Here is a 16452-nt window from a genome sequence, read left to right as displayed (position 1 = left end):
GGGTTGAGGGGAAGATCAAAGATGAGATGCCGGGATAGAGTGCATGGATATGAGAGACTGACAAGAAGAGTGTACGTGAGTGGGGTTGAGGGGAAGATCAAAGATGAGATGCCAGGATAGAGTGGATGGGTATATGAGAAACTGACAAGAAGAGTGTACGTGAGTGAGGTATAGGCAAGGATAAGATGCAGGAATGGAGTGGATGGAGATGAGAAGGGGTAAGTAGTAGTAGTAGTAGTAGTAGTAGTAGTAGTAGTAGTAGTAGTAGTAATAGCAGTAGTAAAGGAAGCAATAGTTAAGTTGTATCATTCGTATTAAAGATTATTATTATTATTATTATTATTATCATACTAACCACTCCATTGCACTCTCAAAAAAATCATAATAGTCTGGCAGAATCTTTTTATAAATGCTAACACACCAAGGTAGAGAGAGAAAGAGAGAGAGAGAGAGAGAAAGAAACGAGGGGGGGGGGTGATACAAACAGGGTGGGCGGAGATAAGGATGCAGCATAACATCCAAGGCATTTAAATACACAAATCTCACTCCACGTAACTCAAGCGAACTCAAATCAGTTGTCTGAATATATAACCCATTAACATTCTTTTACAACAGCTTATAATACTGCATAAATAATACCTTTCAGTCCAGGTTCCCCGGATGAGATGGGATAAACCACGCCAGTCCAATCGAAGCTTCGGATGCTGCTACTTTCCTCCTTTCAACACTATTACTTTTTCATCACTTCTCTAAGTAAACTATAAGTGTATATGGTCGAGAAGTCATATATCCTCACTCCGGTACGTCTATAATACGGAACGACTCGCAAAAACCGCGGAAAACACTAATTTGCGAAGGTTTCTGTCTATGGGTCGGGAGAGACGCGGAAAACACCCTTCACCTCCAGGTCCCAACGTAAACTGATGCGCGACACCTCGCGCTGTTCCCGCCTCTTGCCTCCCACCCCGTCTCCTCTCGCAACTTCGCCACAAAATTGAAAAAAGTATCAATTCTGAGCCAATTAAACCTCAAAATTATCTTGTATGCTATTCATTCAAACTATATGACTTCTGAGAATACAACAGTAACGTACAAAGGCAACGATAAAGCGTAGAGAGATAAACATCAGAGGATGATTGTTTCCTCTCGTCTCGTCCCCCAAGGATTAAAAAATAAAACTTCTGAGTTTATTTGACCTTGACATCCTCTTATTTTCCTTACGAACACCCTAACCCATTCCAGCTCAGTTTTTGGCCAGGTGTAATCAGACTGGAAGATAAACTGGACTGATAATGATATTCACTCCTGCCACATCACTGAGACATCTAATTTCTGGCATTGTTGACACCTGGGCAGGGGGGGGAGAGGGATGGAGGAAAAGTATGAAAGGAGGGAGTGATGGTGGACGGAAGAACTGTAGGGAAAACAAAGGAGATGGAGGGAGAGAAAAAGAAGGGAGGAAAGGGAGGAAGGAGGGAGAATGAGACAGAGAAGAAAGTAGGGAGAAAACAGAGGAAGAGAAAGCGAAGGTAAGCAGGAAATAATGGAGGAAAGGAGGGGAGGAGGAAAGATGAGGAAGAAAAATCTGAGAAGGAAAGGAGGAAGAAAATGGAGGAGGAGGAAGAAATTGGGGAGAAGGAACGATGAGGAGAAGGAGGGAAGGATGGAGAAAAGTTAGGCAAGCAGGTTGGGGAGGGAGAGAGGAAAGAAAGGAAGCAAATGGAGGGAAGGGTGAAGGAAGAGAGGGAGGGAAGGAAAGGAAGAAAGGGAAGGAAAGAAGGGAAAAAAAGGAAGGAGAGGGAAGGAAAGACGGAAAAAAGGAAGAGGGAAGGATGGAGGGAAGCAAGTGAGGTAGGTAGGAAGAAGGAAGAGAGGGAAATGGAGGTAGGCAGATAAGGGAGGGAAGGAAAGAGAAGGAAGAAGAGAAATGGAAGCAAGCAGGTAAGTAAGGGAGGAGGGGGAGAGAAACAAGTGTAGGTAGGTTGGTAATGGAGGTAGCGCGTGGAGGGGAAGGAAGGAGGGAGGGGAGGAGAGGAATAAACGAGGTAGGGAGGTGGCGGAAGTACTATGAAGGTATGCAACCGTCCCGAGGTTAAAGACTGACCACACATACTGTTTACCACCGCTACCACCTTCCTCCGTGTATGGTGCGTGTTTTCATATAACGGAACTGAACCACTACCACACTCACCGTTTTCTTCATCACCCTCACCTTCCATCATCATTATTATTGTCATCATCCTTCTAGTTCATCACTGCCCACGTCATCACCACCACCACTCCTATCTTTTATCATCATCGTCTCCTTATCCCTTACCGTCACCACCACCACCACTACCACACACCACAATTAGTATCACCACCACCACCACTACCACAGTTACCACCACCCTCTTCAGCCCTCCTCCTTCACCACACATCATCACAGCCTCTCGCTTCTGGTCATTTAGACGGAAGTTTTTGAAGTTCCTGACACAACTGGGTGACACAGCTACAATGCTGTCCTGGGCGCTCCCTAACACCTATTCCTTAGCGATTTATTTTTGAACAGGGCTTCTTACTATAATTATTTATTTATGAAAAGGAGGGTGATATTAGAATCATTTAAATACCAGTAAAGGGCAGCAGAGTGTAATAAGCCAGATAAATTGCTAAGGAAGAGGTGTTGGGAGCTTCCTAAACCTGGTTGCATATATCAATGACCCTTATGAGGTGGGAATGAGTCTCCTTGGTTACTAGCAAAACTCTAACTACACACGGCCACCAAAAACTGCCTGAAATGGGTACACATAGTCTTGGTTGCATATAACGAGCTAGCAAAGCGTCTCCTTGGTTACTAGCAAAACAAACCTTCCCCTCTAACTACACCTGGCCATCAACAAACCTGAAATGGGTACAATGAATATGGTTTTAAGTCCCGGATGCATAAAACTCAAAAAGCCTTGAGGCAGGAATGAGTCTCCTTGGTTACTAGCCAAAACTAACCTTCCAATCTGAGTCCACTTGGCCATTATCATTTTTTTTTTTCTATGGGTGGAGCTCTTACGATAAAATATAGAATGTTTGTCGCCAGGAAAAATCCACGAAGAAAAATAACTGAATAAATAATGAAAATAAAGATAATATAAAAGCAAAATTGAAACCAGAGACATGTCATAGCATTCTATATGGAGGCTCCCTAACACCTCTTCCTTGGTGATTTATTTTTCAATATGGGTGGTTATAGTATCCTGAACGTTCTTTATGCAGAGTATGGCGATGTTGGAAGGATTTACACAACATTGAACAGGAGAGTAAGGTGTTGTAAACAAAATAAATCACATAGGAAAAGGTGTTGGGGAGCTTCCTTATCCTACAAGTATAAGGGACTTGGTTTCTTAAGGAATTACAATGATGGACTTAGCCCATGGGAACTCTCCGAGTGGGGTCGAGGGAAGGTCATCATTCAAAGCTTTGTTCCTGTGTTGTTGCCCGACGCTTCTTCCGGTGAGGGGTTACCACAGCAGAGAGAGAGAGAGAGAGAGACTACTATACTCTTTTCATACTAAGTTGGTCGATTTCTTTTGCAGCATATTTCTCATAGCTCAGTAGCAGAAAAAGACAATACTACAATTCAACATCTGCTTCATAACACTTCTTCGTGACTAGCACTGTATTTCACTGTTAAACGATTGTTATAACTCAGCATTAAAGATCTGACGTGGAGGCGATTTGTTTGTGGCCACCTCGTATAAGGGATTAAGGCGTCTGGCAATAGATAGATAGACAGATACATTAAGGATGGAGGAAGGGAAAATATAGGCCAAGTTAGAGTAAAAGTAGTATAGACATATCTCCAGTGGCACAGAATTCTCAACACCTACCTGTAACCTACTTATTTTTGCATGCTGCTCAATCTCTGGCAGCCTTCCTTTTCAGTCACTTAATAATAATACTAATCATAATTAATAATAATAACCATCATCATCATCTGGACCTCCTTTCCCGCCCTAGGGCAGGGTGAGGCGTAGCAATGTCCAGACAGCTCAAATCCGCCCAATCCAATCGGCCATGCTTCCATTTGCTCACCATACAAGCCCCTGGAATCCTGGCTCTATCTGATATGCCAAAAACATTAACCACATTCTGCAGCTTCACATAAAAGTATCCAAAAGAGTCAATCTGGATGCTGAAATGTTAAAATCCCAGTAAAATAAGGGACGCCAAACCAAACATGTTTTTTCGTATACACAATTCATCTAACCAGTCTGATTTGTTATCAGTTCCCTAGCCACATCAGTCTATATATTTCTCTCACATTTATCTATCTATTCATATTTTTCTTGGCCTACTACACCTCCTCCTGCCACATATAGTACACTCGTTCACCGCAGTTTTGTTTCATTTATAAAGGCTTCACCGTGCTTGTATGTGCCGACCTTGGTCATCCAATGGCAGCTCTCCATGCTGCTCAATCTCCGGCAGCATCCCTATTCAGTCCCTTATCCAGGTCACACTACTTATTCTCTCCACATGACCATTGGTTCTTGGCAAACTCTAACTCTGTACAAAGCTCATCCAAACTCGCCACCCAATGTACCTCTCTCTCTCTCACTCTTTTATCATATCTACCACCTTCTTGGCCTACCATTACTTCTCCCATCTTTAAATTCCCTCAGAGATCCCCCTTTCACTACCTTGTCTGGTGCAAGAGAGGGGCTCCTTCATGCAGTGGCACCAATTTAACTGAACTGCACCACTGTCTGGTTATGTAAATGTCCCTCCAACTACTATTACTACTTGTGCTGGTGTCAACTCTCACCGACAACCACTACTTCCTGCCAACCTTCACCTACTACTACTACTCCCTGCCAAACCTCACCTGCTACTATTACTACTACAATTTTTTTGCCAACCCTTACCTATGGCCTGTGCTAAACCAGAGTTCTCCTCCTAATCCAGATTGTAGGTGTGTAGATGTGTTTATGTGTAGTAGTCTCAGCTGGAACTCTGATGTGTAAATGTAGTTCAGTTACCATGGCAGTACCTCCCAGGGCCATGGTAACCATCTGCCTCCTACCTGATGATAAAAGGTAAGATTTCATGATTTTTATGTGTCAACCCTACACACAGCCACCATCATCCCTACCTACACATCTCACCACTATCATAAAAACTGTGCCATAAAAACATATACAGTAAATACATACCTACCTACACACACATATACCCATACTATTCATAGCTACCTAGTTAACACACATACGAGGTCTGTTCAGAAAGTCTCCGACCGTAGGCTTTAAAAAAATAAATAGATAACCTGTTAAGCTAGGACACTAGTCCCCCTCAGAGTATGCCCCTTCTGCCTTGACACACGTACCCTGGCGTTCTTTCCGTTGCCTGAAACATTTTTCATTGCCAGTTTCCACTAGCTATCTCCGGCAGGTGCTTCGTCACATTCGTCATCTCTTCTCGTCTCAAATCAGGAACCCTCCAGCAGAGTTTTGAGCTTGGGGAATAACCAAAAGTTGCATAGACCTATGTCTGGCGAGTAGGATGCCTGCTGGACTTGCGCCAAGTTGCACTTGGCATAAAATCCCTGAATCAGTTGAGAAGTATGGGCAGAGGCATTGTCATGGTGCAGCTTCCAACCTGCTGCTTTCCAAAGATCTGGTCTCTTCTGCCAAACTGAGTCACAAAGACGACTGATAATGTCAAGGAAGTAATGTTTGTTGACAGCCCGGCCTTCTGGTGCATAATAATGATGCATAACATCACAGTAGTCGTAAACCCTGTCAATATACAAGTGCATTTCACCTTACTGCGGACCTGTTGTGCCTTTTTTGGCTGAGGTGACCCTGCATGCTCTCACTGGGACGACTGTGCTTTGGTTTCTGAGTTGTACCCTCACACCCGAGTCTCATCTCCAGTGATAACAGACTTCAGAAACTCTGGGTCGCAATTAGCACACTCCAACACGTCTTGAGCAACGTTCATCTGAGAGAAGAGATCTTCACAAACGCGACAAAGCACCTGCATGAGATACTGTGTGTCAAGTCAGAAGAGACCTACTATAAGGGGGATTAGTGTCCTAGCCCAACAAGTCAGCTATCTATTTTTTAAGAGCCAATGTTGGATACTTTCTGAACAGACCTCACACATACATACTGACATCATGTTTCCTGTAAAGACATCCCTGTATTGGGGTTGGCCATGACACAGATGATGATTTCTATGGACTGGAAGCTAAACCAAGTGCCAAAAGCAACAAATTCCTTCCCAACAGTTGCTGGAAAGTGTTCGGAAAAAAAGTCATCTGAGACGTTTAATATGATCTTCATAAACAGTGTAGGATTAGCTTTGACGTTCCATACATGTAGCTGGTTTAATCCAGCAGGCCATTAACATACACCTAACCTTCTTTCCCATCTAAGAATGGGGTGAGGGTCAAAGTCCCAAACATACTGTATAAACATTGTACACTTTATTGTAAACATTAGAGTAGCAGCCTGTTACCCACTGGAAAAATAATAATAATGCATCAGTGTAATAGAATTCCGAACATTTTGAAGTTAACACTAAACTCGAACTAGTCTCAGATCTCTTACTTTAACCCAAGGAATAGAATTTGGAAAAAAAAATATATATATATATAATAATTCAATGATCTGATTATAAAGCTACTGAACTCTATCCTTATATCTCCAAGTGCTGAGACATCTCTTTATAATTTACTACCCATATGAACTCAATGGTTCATTACTTTACTATCTTTTTCTGTCATAAAACATACTCCTTCCCTGTCAAACAGTAATAAGGCTAACTTATCAATGGTACAAAACAATTTCCTTAACGTGAGTGTGATGCATAGGACACTAACAGGACTGAGGAGTCTATGCCGTGTCCATCTTCTCCACAGGCTTCACTGTCTCGGAAATCACCTCAATAGGACGGACTTTGGTGGTGAGGATCTCCGTCACACCACGCTTGTACTCGTATTTGCCCACTCTGTTGGATAAAAAAACAACTATTTATCATCCACTCAACTGATGTAGCGCTGCCTACTTCTTCCTTCACCTTTATCATTCTTTCTCTGTCTCTGTCCACCTCTCTTCCTCTCTTGCCCATCATTCCTGTCACTTTATAACCATTTGGATGCACTACCTGGTTATACATACATATATACATCTTCCCTACCCTCCAACAGGACACTGGACAACAGAATGAGGGCAGCTTTTTATGTCCTGACTTCACAGGAAGAGGTACTGCTAGACAGCTGGCACAGAGGTAAACCGAGATGTGGGCATCATCCAGCCCTCCTGAGTTATCAGAAGAGGCTGGATGACTCTGTTACTGATGCCTGTCCAGGAAGCAACACAGCACCCCATACTATTAAGCACATTATGGAAGACTGCATTGCACACAATCACCAACGCCAACAACACAACATACACTCTTTGAGAGATCTGTGGGAAAGCCCGGTCTCGGCCATGGCCTTCCTTGGGGACTCGGGGCTTTTCGGCCAGACTGCCTAGGGAACAACTACTACTACTACACCACACCCAGTGAAAAGGTTCAACTTATATACAAAACCACACCCTTCACACAACCTTGGACCCAAACCCTTCCACTAACCTCTGTCCCTTAACATTGGCCACATCGTAAGGTCGGATCATATTGGCGCCGTCCTTGGTGATAATACACAGATCAATGTTGGAACCTGAGCCAAGGTCATTGAAAACACCCCCAGCAATGGCATCTCGAACCAGCTGCTTGGCCTCCTCCAGCTGTAAGGGCAATTAATAGGGTAACATCTATTGACAATGCTTGGTGATTAAATATACAAGTTAATCTCACAGTAGAAATCATCAACCATCATAATCATCAACTGCCACTACCATAAGCACCATCATATCGTCATCCTGACCTCATTTTCCCACCCAATGGTAGGGTAAGGTAGGGTCTGTAAAGCTAGGAATAAGCTGGTCAGTGATTTAAGCTACAAAGTAATGTTAAAAAATAATGTTTAAAAATATAAATGTTTGTTCATCTAGGGAGACATTATCATCATCCACACCTCTTTTCCCACCTAAACATGGGGTGAAGTAGGGTCCAGAGAGCAATTCATCATAATCATCATCTCCAGTGCTTTGCCCCTCCTGGGAACCTTGGACAGGGGATGGCAGTGACAGAAACACGTCCAGGCTGCCTTGTCCTCACACCTCTCTGTCTCAAACAGTCCTCTTCCTTCTCTAATATACTGCTCCATTCTCTTCTTCCATACCTCTCTCACTGTCTCAAGCACTCCACTTCCTCTTCGTTCTCTTTCACCAACATACTGCTCCACCATCTTCTTCGCTATACACAGTATGCTCTCCAGTAAGCCTACCCTTCATCTCCCTTTTACAAACTTTCCTTTGCATTCTGTCTATGTGCATCCTTTGTATATGCCCATACCATCTCAACATACTCAATTTGTTGCTGTTGTTGTTTTTGAGTATCCACTGTCTGTGTTCCAGGATAATGTGGCATTTGCATCTCTCAATTCAGTTTACAGAGGCACCACAGTAGACTCCACATCACCTCGTTATTTGGTCTTATGGTTACTCCCCAGCGTTGTGAATGGTTTCCTAAGTTATAAAAAACCATTAAGCTTGTGAGTCAGTGTAAAGCCACCTGAAGTGTCAAGATGAGTAATAAGAAGTGACAGGATGACATAAAAAAAAAAAAAATCTTACAAAGGAATTAGGGTAAAAGCCTGAAGAATTATTTTAAAATGATAAAAATAAATCTACAATACCACTTAGAGACTCAAATGGCTGTGCAGTGCAAAATCCAACACACTCGTTCAACTCACCTCCATGTCTGGCTTCCATCGCTGCTCAAAAACAGACATGGCAGCCAGGGAACCAGAGCCCATGGTAGTGTATGGTAGCCGATCAGTGGAGCCATGAGGGTGGATGGAGTAGATGTGAGAGCCAAATTTATCTACTCCTCCCAGTACTAATGCAGCTCCTATGTGCCCCTGAAAGAAAGATTGGGGTGAAACAGGAGTTTTGTTTTATGCAAGTGTTCACTATACCAAGCTAGGAAAAGAGCTCTAACTACCTATAGCCAGCCACCAATATTCCCGAAGGGGTGGCCGTTTGTCTTTCAGTTACTTTTACAGGGAGGGGCATTAACCCTCCACCAACCCACTAGTTGACACAGGGAACACGGAAGTTATGGTTATATGGTTACCATCCAGCTTCGTAAATACAGTGAGTCCTTGAAATACGAAAACTCGAAGTATGAATTTCCGATGGTACGAAAGCGATGAATGTAGGACAAATTCCACAATACAAAAAAAATCTGTCTCGATGGTACGAAAAGCGATACGAGAGGAAATACGAAAAATTCAAAATGGGCGCGCTGCATAGCACCGCACTCGCTTTTGGCGAGAAAACGAACTAACCCCTCTCTGGTAAACACATTTTCGCGTGCTTCCCAGTCAAGTCACATCCGTCCTCTCCTCTCAGCTTCGCTGTACGTTACGCAGTTTTTCGCTGTTCTTCCTGTTTTCGTACTTTCGCCATGCCTCCCAAGCGCCCTGCATCATCTTCAGATGCCAAGAAGAAACACCACCATACTCTGACTCTGGAGAGGAAATTGGAAATTATTAGGGTCCCACCATGTGTTAGCACCATATCAACGACACGAATCTCCAGCCGCAGCACAGCTCTATATTTAACTGTACAGTGTACTAATACTACAGTAATTAGTTGTATGTTTTATTTTTTAATGTCTGTACAAGAGTACTGTACTGTATACGTGTATTGCATACTTCTAAATAGGAGGGGTAAAGTTTAAGTGGGGGGCCCAATGGGATCCTGGAATGCATCCACCCCTTTATATGTACATTTCAATGGGGATAATCGTTCCGATGTACAAAATTTTGGATTACGAAAGGTGTTTTTGGTTCCCATCCCTTTCGTATTTCGAGGACTCACTGTAGTTTCCTAGCTTACAGGAAACCATTAGGCTTGTCACTTAATGTAAAGCCACCTGAAAAGGAAAGAAAAATAATAAAAAGTGACAGGACAGATGGGAGAAATAGGAAGGAAGGAGCGCAGACACAAAAAAACGAATGATAAATGTGAAGGAAGATGTGGGCAGCACTACATTAAAAGAGCGGATGATGGCTGCTACCAACTACAAGCTCAGCTCTAACAGTGAATGGGATAATGAAGACCACATCTAACTAACCCGTCTCGTATGAAGTCTCTACCGACAGTTCGTTCGCTCATTCATTTATAAAATGTTAGCATACACTGGTCATGGTTACATCACACAACCTTGTCGCACGTCCACGTTGATTGTGAGTCATTCACTCAGATGCCCATTTACCCTTACACATACTTCACTACCATCATAAACACAATTGACGGCACCTAGCAGCTTACCATCTACACTGTACATGTGCAAAACCTTCCACAATCCTTCTCTGTCTACTTTGTTGTATGCTTTTTCCAGATCCATAAATGCTATAAACCCCTTATAGTCCTCACAAGCCTTCTCCACTATCTGTGTTACTGCAAATACTTAATCAACACATCCTCTGCCACTCCTAAAGCCACCCTGTTCATCACTCTTTATAATAATTCTTCCATATACCTTCCCAACTTTGTGTGATATTCCCATGGTTGTTCAATATATACTGGTATATATATATATATATTTTTTTTTGTGAGGAAGAAGGAACCAAAGGCAATGGATGGGATGACGAGAAAAGTAAAAACACGAGTACTGGAGAGAGAGAGATGGCGCTGGGTAGAATATCTCAAATTTGTTGTATGCTGATGATGCAGTACTACTTGCAAATACTGCACAAGAATTTGGTAGACTAGTGCAGAGTTTTGCTATAATCTGTTGAGCGTCGTGCTTTTTCTACATTAGTTAGTGGCTTGGGACCCATCTCCAATGATTCACTAAGGCAGAGAGGGTGTGAAAAAGAGAGCTTTGAAATTAACAAGGACCAGGCAGGACAAGAAAATCTGACATGCTCTCCCATCCAACGTCAGGCAGGCACTGAGCTCATAAACTCACAGCACATGGTGGTAAGCCTGTAAAGTTGCTAGAAACCACCAGAAAAAAATCCACCAACAACAGGAATTTTCCTACGATATTTCCTGGACCGTACAAAATACAGTATATGGTGAGAATTAGAGGGTCCAGACTTCCGCTGCACGAACTGTACTTCCTCAGGGACTTTTATTGTATCGTTTATAATGGCTCCAACATGAATGCATGAGTCAGCCTTAGTCACCTAAAGGCAGCTCTCCATGTTGCTTGATCTCTGGCAGCCTCCCTATTCAGTCCCTTACCCCTGGGGCCACAATCTAAAACCTTATCCCAGATCTTTTCAGTCTGCCTCATGCAACCCTACCCCTGACATTCACACTTCTTGCTTTCTGAACATAATTGCCATCCTCCATCCTCTCCACATGCCCAAACCATCTCAATCTACCCCTCCTCATCACAGCACCAAAAATCTTTTCAAAAAGGTACTCTCTCTCACCTGGTACCTAAACAGCATCTGCTTGAACATAGAGTTGGCAGCCACCACAGGCACCTGACGCCCTGTGTTGAGGCGGTGCAGCTCCAGTTGTCCCGCCATAAGCTGCGTTGTCATCTCTAGGTCAGCTGCTGTGCCTGAGGAAAAAATAAATACTGAAACATACTCTGAAGTGGTTTGGCCATGTGGAGAGCATGGAGAGTGAGACTAACAATGAGTCTGTACTGTATGTGAGTGAGGTGGACGGGGTGACCAAAGATGAGATGGAGGGATGGAGTAGAGAGGTATACAAGAGATGGGGGGTGTACATTGGGCAGAAGGCACTGTAATGGCAGGGGACACAACAACATGGAGGCAATTTATTTGTGGCCACCTCTTTCAGGGATAAGATGTCTGGCTATAGATAGATAGATTCTCATTTTATGATTAACTGTTATACAATCATTCAATTATATTAGTGTAACATTTTAGCAGTTTTTCATTTTGAGAAATTTCTCGCTTATGACTCCTACAATGCCCGATTTCTTGTACAATCATTTTTCTTGCTCATACAATCACTACAACACCACATTTTACAATCAGGTTTTAAAAATGTATCCCAGTTTTAAAACAAGGGTGTGTTATATTTTAAAAGATAAGCTTTACTCCTAACAGTATTCAACAGCTCCCTATTTACTCCATGTACTTTCAACATTTTCCATATTCCTTCTCTATCCACTCTGTCACATGCTGTACTTTCTTCAAATCCATGAAGGTCACATACAACTTCTTCTCTACAAACTTTCTCAGTAAACACCCTAGGATGAATATCTGATCCACACAACCTCTTCCCTTCCCAAGCAGCTGTGTTGCCATCTCAAGGTCAACTGCTGTGCCTGAGGGATAATGAATACTTTAGCTTATGTCTAGACCACTGGTTGAAAGAGTACCATTATCATCTGGACCTCCTTTCCCACCCTAGGGCAGGGTGAGGAGTAGCAATGTCCAGACAGCCCAAATTTGCCCAATCCAATGGGCCATGCTTCCATTCACTCATCATTCAAGCCCCCGGAATCCTGGCTCTATCGGATATGCCAAAAATATTCGCCACGATTTGTAGCTTCACATAAATGTATCCAATTGAGTCAGATTTCCCCTATCCAAATCCCTTAATCCTGGCAGTTGTTGAATTAGTAAAGTTCATTCATTTTCATTCATTGCCAGACGCCATGTATCCCACACGGGGTGGCCAAGGGCTTAGAGTTAATTGTTTTACAGGGAGGGGCACTAATCCTCCACCAACCCCACATGACACGTAGGGATGCCAACAGCATCTGGTGTTCTCAGGCGGTCACCCATCCAAGTACTAACCAGACCCAGTAAAGTTAGATACTATAAATAGTGAAATGTGTGAATGTCGGGGGCAGGGTTGCGAGAGGCAAACTGAAAAAAACCTGGGACGAGGTCATGTGACTTCAGGGATATGGGACTGAATAAAGAGGAAGCTAGAGATTGAGCAGCGTGCAGAGCTGCCGTCAAATGACCAAAGCTGACTCACGCCAGGATGTTGGTGCTCTTGTTGATGATCTTTTCTGTGAAGTGCACGTTTTAGGAAGGAAAGAGACACAGGTTAAACCTGGAATTCTTGTTCTCTAACACTTTCTCTCTCTCCCACCCAACAATTCCCACTGGAGGCTTTATAAATGAAACAATGCAAAACACAAAACAAATTTGCTTTTGTATTCAATCTATCTACCTATTGCCAGATGCCAGAATTTTGTAAGGGGTGCCCATTTGTCTTTGGGTTAGTTGTTTGGCAGGGAGGGGCACTAACCCTCCACCAACCCACTTCTTGATACACAGGGGACATGTATGGGTTGGTTATACGGTTACCACCCAGTGCTGTAAATGGTTTTCTGGCTTACAAGAAACCATTAGGCCTGTCAAAGTAAAGCCACCTGAAATGGAAAGAAGAGTAATAGAAAGGGACAGAAAAAATGGGAGAAATGGAAGAGAGGAGGGTACACAGAAAATGAATGATACAAGTGAAGGAAGAAGAAGGCAGCACTACATCAAGTGAGTGGATGATGGTCGCCACCACCTATCACCAAACTGTGCTGTATTAGTAAACAGATTCCTCTGCTCCAACTTACCTGCCCCACAGCAGTACATGTTGGGCTGAAGGTAGTGAATTTTGCTGCAGTTCTTATCAGCAACAATGTCCCCTTCAGTGGCTCTTGTGTCGGCACCCAACACTACCCCATCTTTGAACACCACACCTGCGATGGTCGTGCCTGTTTTGCGGCAGCCGGGCATGGCAAACCCCCGCGACACCAGCTTCTCATTCCTGGCAAAACAAAATACACCAGTCATCCCCAGCAACAAATTAACTCTTAACTGTTTCATCATCATCATCATCATCATCCAGAGCTCCTTCCACTGTCAAATGCTCATCACAAGACATAAGATAATGCCATGTGAACCTCTAGGTGTCATCCTCCATCCTCTCTAACTGCCCAAATCATCTCAATCTAAACCTCATCACAACACCAATACATTCAAGTCCCATCTATCCTTTCAACTATTCATTCACAATCCTAACCCCCCAGGCCTGTTATTCATGGATGCATTACACATCCATCTAATCATTATCATCTCTGTACATCTGAGCATATTAGTATCCTCTTCCTCTGTTAACTGGCCATCCTGCATCATTTTGTTTCGTTTATAGACTCCAACATGCTTGCACGCATCAACCTTAGTCACCTTATGGTGGCTTTCCATGCTGCTCAATCTCTGCAGTCTCCCTATTCAATCCCTTAACCCTGAGGCCACACACGATGACCTTGTACCACGTCTTTTTTGTTCTTCTTGTCGTACCCTTACCCCCAGATCTATCACTTCTCACTTTCTGCACCCAACTGTCATCCCCCATCCTCTCCACATGTCCAAACCATCTCAATCAACCCCTCCTCATCACAACACAATACATATACCTGTACCTGTATATAAGAAGGAATGAACAGTCACTTTTCTAGAAACAAGGGTTAAAAATCTAAGTGTTTCCTCTTTTGTGTGTGAACAGTGCATTTTCTAGCTATACTTCCATGAAACTGTTCTTCCCATGGATATTAATGCATTTTGACCAAGTTTTACCTTGAAAATCACCACAACACAATGGTTTCTGGGACGGGGGTCAGCTGGAATAAAACTCAAGGGCGATTTGCAATATGGTAAATTTGAGAGAAATTCTTTACACACACACACACACACACAAATACAAGAGGGGACTAAAATTTCACCTTCAGGATCTAATGCTACGACTTTGTAAAAAAAACTGACCATATCTCGTACTAGTCACGAAGAAGTGCTATGGAAAAGCTGTAACTTGAACCTAACCTTGTTTTTCCTAACCAATTTTGTGCTAACCTAACCTAACCAATTCTATGCTACCTACCTACTGGTACCTAAAGCCAGATGCCGCAGTCCTGTAATGGGTGGCCACAAACAATCGCCTCCACATCACTCGTTCCCCTGCCATTTCAGCGCCTTGCTCCCAGCTCACGTCCTCCTCTCTCGTATACCTCTCCACTCTATCCCTCCATCTCTCCCTCACTCACATACACTCTCCTCATTAGTCTCTTGCTCTCCATCGCCTCCATATGGCCAAACCACCTCAAGGTATTTATCCTAATTCTTTCTATCACATTTTAAGCTAACCACATACCTGATGTTACCCTAACCAAACTTACCCCATACGTAATCGTAGTTTCACTGACTACTGACGGATCCTCTTCAAACTCAAAAAAGCACATTTGTACACATTTATGGTTACTGAATCAGTTCAAAGGTATATAACGTATCGTAAATATTACCCTTAACTTAGAAATATAGAGAGATAGATAGAACTTAGAAATATAAGCAATTTGTATGGAACTGGAGACCAAATTGGGATGACCTGGAGATGAGAGAAGGATGCGAGTTGGAGGGAGGGCAGACAAATGGTATAAATCGGGATTATAGATAGATACACAGCCACAGGGAAAGGCTAATGGATATAACTGTAATCAGGAGCATCTTTCAAAAAGCCTCTATCGGTAAACTTCCAACTTCCCTCCAACTGGTAATCGTAAAATATCGACGCCATTAAAATCCAACAACCTACGTCTTCTCAGGCAATAATTTATACGCAAAACACATTATTATATTCACCTGGCAAAGTTGCCGAACTGAAATCCGGTGTGCACGTCCTCTACCGCCTCCATTTTCATGTTTAAAAATGATTCTTGTCTTCCCCTGCCTCCCGAGACGATGACAGGCTCGTCCATAAACACCCTTAGATACGGGTCCAAAAATACAAACTCATCCCCCTACCCAAACTACAATATACATAAAATACGAATAAAAATCAAGGAATATTATTAGTTTGCTCTAATATGTTATATATTTTTGTAATAATATAAATTCCGCCCAAATAAACTACAAGACAATAATCCATTACACGTGGTGTATATATCTTACCCGGTATATGTATTTTAGTCGACTTTTACAATATATTAAAGTTTCAATGGAAGTTTTACACTGATTATCATTTAGATGCATTTTGTTTGGCAAAAACTGAACTAAAAATAATGATCACTTCCATAATACATGGTAACCAAAGAAAATGGAGAGGGGTAACTTGCACAATTTACTCAAAAATCACATTTAATTCACCACACCATACTACTACACAACCGAGAGAGAGAGAGAGAGAGAGAGAGAGAGAGAGAGAAAGCAAGTAGTACCTCAAATGGTCTTACAACCATTACTGTGGAGTAAACTGCTACTCTACTTACATGTATAGGGGAGGGAGAGAGAGAGAGAGAGAGAGAGAGAGAGAGAGAGAGAGAGAGCAGTGACAAGTCTGCTCTCACTGCATTTATTTAATACAATGCATA

The 16452-nt window shown here is 42.8% G+C and overlaps 2 protein-coding genes across 2 annotated transcripts in view; both read right to left on the bottom strand.

The window, feature by feature from the left end:
* The window catches only part of LOC145418435 (uncharacterized), a 60744-nt gene extending 54726 nt beyond the window's left edge, over positions 1-6018 (bottom strand). The window contains exon 1 of the mRNA XM_080286852.1: positions 5893-6018. Coding sequence (XP_080142978.1) covers positions 5893-6018 — 126 coding nt within the window. The remainder of the gene's footprint in view (positions 1-5892) is intronic.
* A 440-nt stretch (positions 6019-6458) lies between these two features.
* LOC145418467 (proteasome subunit beta type-7-like) lies at positions 6459-15836 on the bottom strand. The gene is made up of 6 exons (XM_080286885.1): positions 15725-15836; positions 13666-13859; positions 11537-11670; positions 8837-9004; positions 7615-7766; positions 6459-6987 (listed from the first exon to the last, which is right to left on the bottom strand). Exons 1-6 carry the CDS (start codon positions 15781-15783, stop codon positions 6873-6875), a joined length of 822 nt encoding a protein of 273 aa, XP_080143011.1. The 5' UTR covers positions 15784-15836; the 3' UTR covers positions 6459-6872.
* Between the last annotated feature and the right edge of the window lie 616 nt (positions 15837-16452).

Source organism: Coenobita brevimanus, chromosome 114, assembly GCF_032717465.1.
Source record: "Coenobita brevimanus isolate Jiangsu-jjx chromosome 114, ASM3271746v2, whole genome shotgun sequence".
In the NCBI taxonomy this organism is placed as follows: domain Eukaryota; kingdom Metazoa; phylum Arthropoda; class Malacostraca; order Decapoda; family Coenobitidae; genus Coenobita; species Coenobita brevimanus.
This window is presented reverse-complemented; position numbering and strand designations above follow the sequence as displayed.